This window comes from Toxotes jaculatrix, chromosome 13, assembly GCF_017976425.1.
Source record: "Toxotes jaculatrix isolate fToxJac2 chromosome 13, fToxJac2.pri, whole genome shotgun sequence".
NCBI lineage: Eukaryota > Metazoa > Chordata > Actinopteri > Toxotidae > Toxotes > Toxotes jaculatrix.
The window spans coordinates 5,096,530-5,108,205 of NC_054406.1; the positions used below are offsets into that span (position 1 = coordinate 5,096,530).

Below are 11,676 nucleotides of genomic sequence, written 5' to 3' on the forward strand. Positions count from 1 at the left end.
GTAAAACAAATACACTTAAATCCTCATAAAAAAAAATCTCTAACCATTAAAAACCAAATCAATCCTATGTACATAATAAAACATTTTAAATGGACAAACATAAAGCTGTCCAAATTAAATCGAGTAAGATTTCGCAGAGGAGTGCTGCTGACGGCGTAACGGATTCAAAACTGAGGTAAGTGTGTGTAAGACAAACTTCACCAAGTAAAACATCAAAAGATGCTTCACTGGCGTTCTCTAGTTTGCCATTTTAAGGCAATGTAAACACGTAATCACACACACATGACCATTTGTATTTATGTGCTTTAAGACAGACGGATGCAAAGACGTCTAACCAGATACCGTGGCCTGTGGTCAGACACAATTTTGTCACCTCCATCATTTTTCAAGTCTCTGAGGAAACACTGGATGTGGCTCATAGGTTCTGGCCCTTACCAGTCGGCTGATGATTATCGTTCACTTAGTGTTTGGCGTCCTCACTGGTCCAGGAAGCTGAAGATGCTCCTCTGGGGGCCTTTAGTCTGTCCAGCAGGTTTGTTCTCCCTGCAGACCCTCTTTGCTGCTGGGTTCACAGCCTCGGCCTGACCCCTCTTCTTCATCATCTGACGATCAAACACATGCAAAGTTTTTTGTCTTTTCACTTCTTCTAGGGCTCAAATACAAAACACAGACATTATTATTGTGGTAAAAGAATTAAAGTTTTTTTTTCACTAGAGAAATATAAGTAAAATGTAGTTTTAGCTGTTTTTACTTGCAACTCTTTCAATGATGTTTGAAAAAAAAAAAAAAAAGGTCAAAAAACACTTTTTTTCCACCATCTCCACATAATAGGATCTAAGTGGAACTGTGGGCTTTGGCTCCACCTAGTGTCACATTTAGAAAATATCAGAAACAATAAATTCACCCGTCACTTTCACATGACTGTCACACTGAAGAGCCTCTCCACGATCTTTGGAAAGTATTTTGTTTTTGTTCTAATTTTAGAACAGTGAGATCTTGTAGAAGAGACATAACGAGACAGAGTCAGGAAAAGCAATTTACTCTTTTCATCAGGACAAAAGTGCAGTAATTAAATTAAACACAGGCTTATTTTTGAGTAAGAACTAAATTTGAGGAATTAAAATTTAAGTATTATTTTTAGCCAACAGATTGGTGAGTTATTATAAACGCACCGTGAAAACAGCCTTTATCTGCAAACTGAAGCACCATTTAAACGCTCTGCTGGACCACACGAGGTCATTTATCCATGTGAGAGTATCCATTTTCCTGTGTCTCAGCTCCTACACTGTCATTTGTTTAGTGACATTTCTCTCACTCACCTGTTTCTGAGGAGCGTTTGAGGTCGTGTTGTCCTTCTCAGGTGAGAGCGTTTGAAACAGGAATCCACGGCTGTTCCTGGGCGCCAGAGGATTCCCCTCTGAGATCGAAGCCAGTTTCTGGAGGACGGAGTGAGGTTGACTCAGTAGCGAACCTCTCCTCACCTGGAAGAAATCAATAAAACACAAATCTTACATTTGACCTTGCACAGATCAAAGCGATTCAGTAATGAACTTTGCTTTTTAAATATTTAAGACCAATCAGCAACATTCGCTCACGCCTCTCATTCTGCAGCGTTTTGGAGCCGTTTCAGTGAGGTTTTCATTTCAGAAAACCAAGCACAGGGCAGAAAATCAATTTTTTTAGTCCACAGGCACAGCGTCCTGTCCTTCAAAGACTCAGCAGCAAACAAACCTCTCAGTTACAGAATCAGGCTCATCACACCGTTACTCCCTTAGCAGGAATTTCAAATGATAAATCACAGAGGTGGTTACAGTGGTTCTGGTGACCCCAGCTGAAGACCATGAGATAAAAGCCAGAAAAACAGATTATGAATTAATGCTATTTTTATAAAGTCAGATGCTACCCGTTTTAGAAACAACAACAACAAAAAAGTGTTACAAAAGAGCTACCTTCCCACCTTAAATACTGTCTGCAACTGGACTCAGAAATTCTTTACAGGTAGCTGCACAGATAAAAATGATAAAACCTAAAATGGTTGAATTAAAAGTCAGAAAAGAAAGTAAAGTCAAATTTCACCTTTAAAATCTTAAATCAACAGTGACATACCTGTAAGGGCTGTGAGGGCCTCTGGAAGGGATTCAGAGCCGATGGGGTCTTCTTTTCTGTTTGCGGTGCCACAGGGAGCTCTGGTTTAAAATTGTGAAAATTAGTGAACCAGTCTTGCAATATTATGAATTAAAAATTTTCTTAAATGATTTCGCCATTTACCTACTGATATGTGTATAGAAGGTCCATTTATATATGTGTATCCATAAATAAAATTACCTGATCTTTATTTATCATATACAGTCCCTTGCAATTTTGTTGTGGTGCTGTATAATTATTATTAATCGTAAATTCTTTTCAAGGCACAATATCAAAAACCCATGAATATCACATGTCACCACCCAGTTTTATTCATATTTCTGTTTCTGGGAACACAGCAATGCCACAACACTCCAGAAATAAACACTTTGAAGATACTAGCCATCCAGCACTGACAGCAGTGGCAGCAGTTTCCCATCTGTGTCCAGTTTAAGTTTGGTTTGCTGGGACACAAGTTTTCTGGGAAAAGTAATTTGTTTATTTCTTTTATTAATTTATTTTCTTTTCCGGGAACACAAGAATGCCACAACTGTCCAGAACAAAAAAAAAACACTCTGAAGTAACTTGCCAATTAGCACTGACAGTTTTGGCAGCAGTTTCCCATCTGTGAGTGTGTGTGTGGGTGGTTTAGTTTACACATGCCAGCGTTTTTGTGTGTGTGCGCGCAGCTCTGCTTTATCTCCACAGCGCTGTAAAACAGGTGTAGTCCTTGACGTACAGTGTTACACAGACCTAAAACCATATTTCTCAGGAACACCTCTAAGATCAGAACATTCCTCTCTGCTAAAAATCTGTTAACTGTTAATAAAATATAACATTTGTCTTAGTAAAATCATAGGAATTTCCTATCTTAACCACTACTCTGATTGTGTTTTAAAGTTCTGTTTCCTATATAAAGCTATCACTGTAGACATCCTGCACAAAAACCCGTGTGGGTATTTCCAAGGCCATGGGATCCTTCTTGTGAGGTCTCGTATCAAACCGACCTTTTCTCTGCAGAGTCTTGGCAGTCAGTTTCTTGGCCAGCTTCATAAAGTGACTGTCTTCCTCTCCGATCCTCTCATCGTCTGCATCCAAATCTTCCCCTTTCTTGGTTTTCTCTTCAGACTGAGAGAAGAGACGGGGAGGAAGGAATGAAGACAAAGTAACAACAACCCTCTTGAACTCATGCGGCTTGTTTGTAGTATGTTTATTGTTCAAAGGGCTAAAAGTCTTTGAATTTTTCAATCACTAAAGTCAATGCTGCAAATGTATTTTATTTAACTAATGGTTTGTCATATATCTGTGTGCAGGACTCTTAATACTTGAAAACACAAATTTCCGAACAGTGAAACCTACTTGTTCTCTGAGCCACTGTTCTCTCTCCAGTCTTTCTTTCCTCCTCTGGACCTCACTCTGGTCGATGTCTTCATCTTCCTCCCCCTCGTCCTCCCCCTCTGCTCCCATCCTGTCCATGTTGAAACCATCGTCTGGAGAAAAGATTCAAAGGGAAACTCTAAATGACACTGAAATGATAACTGAGACACATTTTAGTTAATTTGTAGAACTGAACTGAACTGAAAATGTGAGGGACTCAAAGTTCAAACATCCACTTCCCGCATCCTGTAAACTCACCAATGTTTTTCCAGCGGAAGCGCCGAGCTCGTCCCGGGCCATCAGAGTGCAGGTCGCCATCAGCCAGGTAGCGCTCCTGGTAGAGCCTCAGACGTCGCTTGTCATCATCCAGTATGTGCTTCCTTTAAGAACAACGGGTACATTTTAAGACTTTCATCTCTCAGTTACAAAACAACAAACGGATATAAGAAATCCTGCCCCTGCATTACTACTACAGGTTTTCCTTGAAGGCTTCCTCTTTGTTTTAGAGCAAGCGCAGAGGAAATCTGGAACAAGCTTGTGCACAATGGCTCCCTCTGTACTTTGCATCAATGCATTTTAGCCAATAGATGTAAGACTGTTTCCGCTGTGAGCGACTTGATTACCACAGTTTACTGAATTATACAGAAACTGGATGAGAAACATGGTGGTAAAAGCAGCTGTTACTCACATGTGGATCTTGTTGACCTGTTCGTGCAGCTCTTCATCAGAGGGAAGGTCTTCAAGAAGCTCCTCTTCCTCGTATTCGCTCCCTCTGTCACCATCCTCATCGTCGCTCCCCAAGTCACTGCCCGACAGCTCAGCCTCTGAGTCCACGTAGTCAGCCAAATGCCTGTGAACAAGACACAAGAGGCAATTAAAACCTGTGCTGCAGCGTGGATTAGTTTCACAAGCCAATTCAAGCCAGTTACATGGAAGGTGTAAACCACATTAAGTCTGACTTGATTTTTAACTTACATTTTCTTCTTTTTCTTGACGCGGTGGGCACCAAACACACCCTGCATCTCTTCCTCTTCTACATCACTGTACCCTTCCTCACCAGCATCTGCCTCCTCCTCTCCATCCTCATCCTCATCTTCTCCACCATCCTCGTCATTCTCCTCCTGTTAAGCCACAAAGGACATGAAACTTTGGCTCCAAATCATCACAAGGACATTACATTAAAACCTTTGCTTTCAATTTTTTTTTTTTACCTTTTCACTGTCTACATCTGACAGAAGCCGGAACTCGCAGTCCTCTTCCTCCTGCTGCTCCTCCTCCTCCTCTATCTTCTTTTTACTTTATAGAGAAACAAGAGAATCTATGAGAATCTTGCTTTGGATATAAATATTCCAGTTAATATTCCTTTAATCCTTTATCAAAAGGGACTGAAGTAATGAGTAAAAAGATGAAGATGGACACAAGGAGAGCAATTTTGTAAACAATCATAAAAAGTAAAAACACACTTTTACAAATAGATAGGTGTTACATGTCCATAAAAGAATGAACCATAAGCTCCTAATGGATTTTAGATTATAAAAAGGTTTTTGCACCATACCTGTCTTGTGCTGGTGAAGCTGTGTGAGCAGAACCTAAAAATGGCAGCAAACGAGACAAATTATAAAGATTGTTTGACTGGAATGAAAACAAATTAAAACTGATGCTCATTTTAAAACCACAGTAAGTTGTAAAGGACATAAAACAAATCCCAACATTTTGAGATATTTCCAGTTTTAACAACGAGTCTGAAAAATGGATTTAGAACAGTGGAGGACACTTTGACGTTGGGCTCCTTTAAATTAAATACAGTACATGTTAAAACTCCTTTACCTGGACTAGGGAATTTTCCTGAGCACAGCCCCAGCAGCTGATCCATGGTGCTGTCAGATTCTTCATCATGTCCTCCCTCTTTACTCTTGTCTGTTTCCGTCTGCTCCTCTCCTGCCTGTGTTGGTGGAAATGCTCCAGAGCACAACCCAAGCAGCTCATCCTCCTGTGTTGATCCGAGGCCTCCGCCCCTACTGGAGCCACTCTCTGCCGCCCCAAACACACCTGAGCACAGCCCTAACAGCTCCCCCATGTTGGCATCCATTGCATTTTCATCCAAGCTGTCCAGGATCAGCTGTCTCTTGTGGGAGCGAGGAGCACCGGGGCGAGGCCCCACGTTAAGGAAGCCGTCTGCATCAAGTAACTGTGAGTGGGTGTCGTCCTCCAGGGAAAATCGACCTTGGGAGTCACCTCCCAGGACAGGACCAGAAGCTGCTCCACCCAGGGGCCCCGAATCAGCACCTGGGGATGGAGGTGCGTAGAGGTCTTGGGAGTCCTCAACAGGGAGGCAGAGAGAAGGCTCAGAGAGTTTGCCTGAACTCTGATGGGGGAAAAAAATTATGAACAATTAAGCAGGTTAACGGCAGGTTTATCAGGTTCCAACACCTGACAATAACATTCTGATGCTCTATTAAACTGAAAAACCTTTTATCTTACCTTAGAGCAAGAGCTGAGTAAGCTGGGTCTGAAGAGGCAGGGAGAAGGGGAGCGGAAAATGGAGGAGTTGGAGACACCTCTTCCTGTGGAGCGCTGATGATTGACAGGCTGGTAAGAAGTAATCATGGATCCTGCAAGCTCAAAGCTGCTGTTGTGGCTGTTGTCCTTGGCCAGGGACAGAGAGTCATCCTCCTCTGGAGACAAGAGTAGTGAGAGAGTGAAGGAAAAAAAAATGTGAACGAGGAGAAGTAGTGAATAAAACTACTGTTATCAGTATGTTTAGAGCATTTTCCCTCATTAATAGTCAATGATAACAATATATTAGTCTGTTCTGAGTACTGAGTTCTGAGGTCCCTTGCTCTACTCACCCATCTTACTACTGCTGTCCTGCCCAGAAGGACCAGACCTCCTTACGCCATCACTAAAATAAAAAATGCACAGCTTTACCACCTATAATATATATACAGTAAAGATGCAGTGAAGACAATAAATATATATATAAAAAAAATAACTTTTATAGGAATTAGAACAACCAGGTAATAATTAAGTGAGAGTGAGCCACACTCATCGTTTATCAGTGAATCTAAGGCAGTTTTACCATTACGTTTTCTTTAGGGTACATGCTCTGGATTCACTTACAAAAAGTCAGACACACACAACCAGCAACTTATTTACCCAGTGCGAAAGCAGGAGTTGCCAGGGAATAGCATGAGTGTGCCATCTGTGTTAACAAGGTCAGGAATCGGCGAGGGTCCAGTCAGTGCCACAGGAGAAGGGCTCCTGATGCTCTGAGTTACACTGCCCTCCTCCTCTTCCTCCCCTCCATCATCACCTCCCAGTAAGTCGTCTACACCCTGCGAGAGAGAAGATCAGGCTTGATGCAAGTACAAAGAGACAAAAGCACGAATGTGTGTAAGGTATTTTGATTGTTTAAGAGCAGCAAGAAGCAAAACAACTTCTTACCTCTTCTTCCTCTGACTCATCTGTCAGCTCTTCCTCCTCCTCTTCTTCCTCTCCACAGTCTTCATTGTCAAGGCGATTCAGCTCAGCCTTACGCGCTCGCTCCTCCTTTCTCCGTTGGGCCATGGCAAGCTGGAGACGCTGCTTCAGAGTCAGCAGCTTCTCTCCTACATAAAAGCCCAGAAGACGTTCGTCATGTCAGGAGTCAATACATCTCAATTTTCCAGGCAAAACTTGGCAAAAGGGGATCAACAGTCTGGTCTAAATACACCTCTAAAAATTGCTTTGATATGCATACTTTAACGTGCATGTCATACATGTATCCTTACCGGGTATTTTGGGCACTGGCTCATCTGCTCCCTCCTTAACAGTGACAGTGACTGACTCAGTGTGCAACTCTTCTTGGCCAGACGGGGTGCTGTCTTTGCGTATGATGCTGAGCTGCATCGTGCGCTCTCCCTGGGGCCTTGCAGGGGCCTGGACATGACGAAGGTAGCGCGCCCTTAGGGCCACAACACCTGATTGCAGAAGAGAGGGAACACCAAGGTTTACTCATACACTCATATTCTGCATCTCTTTAAATCCTAAAAGAATAGTGACTCACCAGGGTTGAGCTGTGGAGGCTCGAGCTCAACAAAGGCTCCATTATCAGGACACAATTTAGCAACAGGTGGGGGGTCCAGTCCAAGCTCCTTCAGTCTGGCCAATTTGTCCTTCTTGGGCTTGCTGGGTTGCTGAATTGAAGGCTCTGCTGCAGCTGAATCGGTGCTCCCACACTGAGCAGCTACAAGCTCCACCAAATCCCCTGATGCAGGCTCTTTTTGCGGAGCTTCAGTGTCAGACTTTACTACAGTCTGGCTTTGTTCTACAGGGGCATCAGAGGTTTCTTCGCCCAACTCAGAAGCAGCTTTCATTATTCCATCTGTTGAGCCTGACTCCTGCAGAGTCTCAGAGAGGTAAAGGACCGGGCCAGATTCCTGGCAGGGATCTGGGCTCGCAGTTGCTTCTCTGGCCTGGCTGGGGCTCTCCTGTTGCGGGGACGAGGTGGCAGCAGGATAAGGTATGGGCTGGATCTGAGTACAGGAGAGATCCAGAGAAGGAGAAGAGTCCTGCTTTGCGGATGGCTGTTCGGGCTCGCAGGATGGGTTCACAGGAGGTGGAGGAGGAGCTGATGGTGTCTCCAACATCATAGCTGCATACTTTGTAGATCTGAAGAGGATAAGATTATAATTAACTTGTGATTTTATTTTGGTAGCCTTGTGACTTTTGATTAAATTTTAATTGCATATTTATGTCAGAATAAAACTTTAATTTGCCCAGCCACTATCTGATTTGCCTGGTAAAATTGTGGCAACAGATTTTTGGCTAGTGTGGCTGGTTGCTGCCCTGGCATATGTGTGTTATTGGTTGTGTCTGGCTTTACTTGAGCAATGCCATGGCGGGGCCTTCTGGCCTGGCTTTCTTCTTATAGAACTGGTCAATGGTCTTGGGCTCAGGCATGTGGTACGGCAGGCCAAGTGTGGACTCTGCAAAGACAGAAGAATGTGTCAAAGATGCAGTCTCTGTAGCATGGGAGACATGAGACATCTCTTCTAAAGGTGATCCAAAAATAAAAAATCTTGAGGATTAACCAAACCAAAGGAAACAGACCAAAGAGGGATAGAAGCACAGTTAACACATTGCCTCAACGAATAAAACAAGACAGTAGAAGTATTTATTGTAAACTGACCTCTGACCAGCCGCTGAGATTCACTGTGGAGCTGTTTCATTGCCTCCTTGCTGGCACGTGCAGCTTTCCTCTCCTGTGAACATCACACATGTTGAAAAGGAAAACGCTTTTTGGTATTTGGTATCAATTTTAAAGCATTTACAATAAAGCCAAGTATTTTGGGACTGCATACCACACGTTGGGGTTTCTCTGGTGCCTCTTCATCATCTTCTTCGTCTTCATTCAGGAGAGGATCCTACAGCAATATTTAAAACGGATCACACATTGACCTGTCTAGACAATATCTGCAAAACACCAGGCCTAACATTGTCTTACTCTTCTCAACACAGCATTTCACCAAAACTTCATTAACTTTTATTAGTCCCAGTGCAAACATCTTTTGAGTACCTTATGTTTTTTCATCTTGTGTTTGACAGCAGCTCGGATGGCATCCAGGGACTCTTCATCCTCCTCCTCATCCAGACCAGTGTCAAACAGGTCTGTGTCGCCCAGTGGACACCCACTGTCATTCAGAGCCCGAGGGAGAGGTGTGTCCTGAAGAAACAGGTAAGCCATCTTTAATCACACAATAAAATGCATGTGTCAAGTCACTCGATTCTGCTTAAATACAATGACCCAAAGTTGGTGTACATGGCATCTGGTAGACCAAGCTTGATGTATCAGATGCCATGTACAAAAGCTCAGTGACAGAAGAAAAAAGTACCATTGAGATAAAGGACGGAGATGCACTTACGTCACTTGCTTCAGAGAATCTCTCTTTCTTCTTCAGTTTTTTCACTGCTTTGCTATGTTTCTCCTTTTTCTCCCGATGCCTCTGGCTCTTCTCTCTCTTCTTCCGTTCCTTTGATTTCACTTCCCTCTTCGCCTCATCATGTTGCTCCTCCATTTCTTCACATTTCCCTTTTTCAGGGTCACTGTCTTCACTGTCAATGGGTGCACGGCTTATTCTCCTGCTCTTCTGTGCGTCTTTCTCTCTCCTCTCATCTGCCTCTCCTGTCTCCATCTCCTCTCCGCTGGATGCGGATAATGCCAACGCTTCCGCCATGTGGACACTGTTGTCTGCAGCTGCCTCCTCCTCACTGTCACTGTCTCTAATGGCATTACGACGGGGCTTTCTGTGAGCTGTGATGTCTACATCATCATCTGAATCTGGAAGCAAAATAACATTTTAACAACAGTCAAATAGTCCAATGGTCACACTAAACAAGTTAAGACTTTTTTTTTTAAACAGCATAACACATATTGTGTGTAATAAGTATCCTCAATATCCCTGAATATGCACACATGCAGTGACACTACAACCTGTGAATTGTAGTTGTATGTTATTTTTGCTTGCTCCAGTATTACCCAATGTTTGATATAACCTCAAATTCTCTTAGCTAAGTAGCTAAGCTAATACCTAAGTATTGTCCTGCAAGCAAAGGCATTATCATCTTTAATCTGTAACTACATGCAGTCAGGTTCTGCAGGGTTTTATTGTTTTTTATTTTAGAATTCATTTTTCCACAACTTTAAAGAAAAAACAGAGAACTGAAACAGCTTATTTTAAGCTTCTTGATTAAGTGTCCACTAAATACCTGAACTGTATAATGTAAATGTAACAAGTTTACTCTAATTTTACAGACATTAACATGAATGGAGCCCTCATTTACGCGGCCATAGTGGCTCTGCCCTGTCTCAGGTTGAATCATCTTCTATTGTTGTGTTACTTCACCTGGAAGCTGCTCTCTATTGTTGGTGGTCTCTGTAACCATCTCCTCTGCTGGAGAGCCCACCCCGCTGTCTGAATCACTCTCTGCTGCTGTTTGGGCCACTGCTGGAAGCCCCTCAGCCTGGGTAAAATCAAGCAAAAACATTATTTTACCACCATGCAGTGTATTTTCTGTAATATGGATACATTGCAGTGTACTCTGATGTCAATAAATAATAAAAAAACAAAAACAAAAAACACAAACAAACATGAGTTACATGTAAATGTAAATCATGTTCACATAAATCATGTCTAAAATCTTCCACAGGCACCCATTAGTTCTCATGCTTACTTATTGTGCAGTGTGTACTGAAACCCACATGTATTATTTCTTGATTTCATGGTAAAAGCAGTAGACTGCAACCGTTCAGAGTTTTTCTAGAATAATAGGCTGTATTTGTCAAAATAAAAGAACACAGCGAGGAAAGGGCCATTTCTGTGCAAAGTTAACGTTAGGAATGGTCGTCGATTGTGTGACTTTAGGATCCTAGGTGGCTGTTAAATTACACCAGTGGCGCCTTGCCATAAACCAAACAATACGCACACAAGTTAGCTAGCGACATGGCTTCCTTTCAACGGTTGTAGTTTGTTAAACTGCAACCGTTTAAAAACAAGCCAAGCGGGCACAAGTGACTGATACACGTGAATAGTTCCCTAGACGCCAGTCTACTTAGATGTTGGATTTTAACAGTGGTCAACAAAGTAAAAATACCTTATTAACATGCATTTAACCGATGTGACCAGGCTAAGTCCATCCCAGCTAGCTAAACCTAACCTAACCTAGCAGGCTAGCTAGCTGGCTAGTGCTAACAATATCGGCAATTAGCAGCATTTCTTTGATTGGGAACACCTTTGATCTTGCCATAACTTACAACCAACGAGAACATATTTGTCAGTCTGATAATTCCATCTTATATAGACGTTCAAACTAGTTGATCTCTGAAATCATTTCCTCACCTGTTGTTGAGAAAGGACCAGGCTCATCTTTGTCCGTCGGCTAGTTTACGCTCTTTTATAAAAAGAATCCAGCGGAGACAACGCTTCGACGAATCTTGGCAGCCAAAACAGACGTCGATAACTAAATGTCTGAGTGGCAAAGGCTATGTTAGACCTCTAAAGCACATTTAGAAAGCGTTTTAGCCGGGCTGTTCCTCTTCCTCCCGCCTGTTCCATACACACCGAACAGAAATTTTGATCTTTCGCGCGCCGTGACAGCTGGCCCGCAGTTTTTCGTCACCGAGGTGTCAATCGCTCC

The 11,676-nt window shown here is 42.7% G+C and overlaps 1 protein-coding gene across 1 annotated transcript; it reads right to left on the reverse strand.

Annotated features, from left to right (window-relative positions):
* Window positions 1-11,595, reverse strand: LOC121191408 (claspin). The gene is made up of 24 exons (XM_041052534.1): window positions 11,379-11,595; window positions 10,386-10,503; window positions 9,405-9,820; window positions 9,059-9,205; window positions 8,844-8,906; window positions 8,672-8,744; window positions 8,366-8,468; window positions 7,547-8,151; window positions 7,272-7,460; window positions 6,946-7,109; window positions 6,658-6,836; window positions 6,351-6,403; window positions 5,983-6,176; window positions 5,329-5,866; window positions 5,057-5,090; window positions 4,713-4,797; window positions 4,477-4,622; window positions 4,190-4,351; window positions 3,760-3,881; window positions 3,484-3,614; window positions 3,132-3,252; window positions 2,107-2,186; window positions 1,320-1,481; window positions 1-602 (listed from the first exon to the last, which is right to left on the reverse strand). Exons 1-24 carry the CDS (start codon window positions 11,403-11,405, stop codon window positions 477-479), a joined length of 4,038 nt encoding a protein of 1,345 aa, XP_040908468.1. The 5' UTR covers window positions 11,406-11,595; the 3' UTR covers window positions 1-476.
* Between the last annotated feature and the right edge of the window lie 81 nt (window positions 11,596-11,676).

Excerpts from the sequence above, each read along its gene's own strand:
- LOC121191408 (XM_041052534.1), bottom strand. The coding sequence starts at position 11,405 with ATGAGCCTGGTCCTTTCTCAACAACAG. Across the intron at positions 9,206-9,404 it reads GATTCTCTGAAGCAAGTGAC|GACACACCTCTCCCTCGGGC; the intron begins GTAAGTGCATCT and ends CTGTTTCTTCAG. Across the intron at positions 8,745-8,843 it reads CAGAGAAACCCCAACGTGTG|GAGAGGAAAGCTGCACGTGC; the intron begins GTATGCAGTCCC and ends TGATGTTCACAG.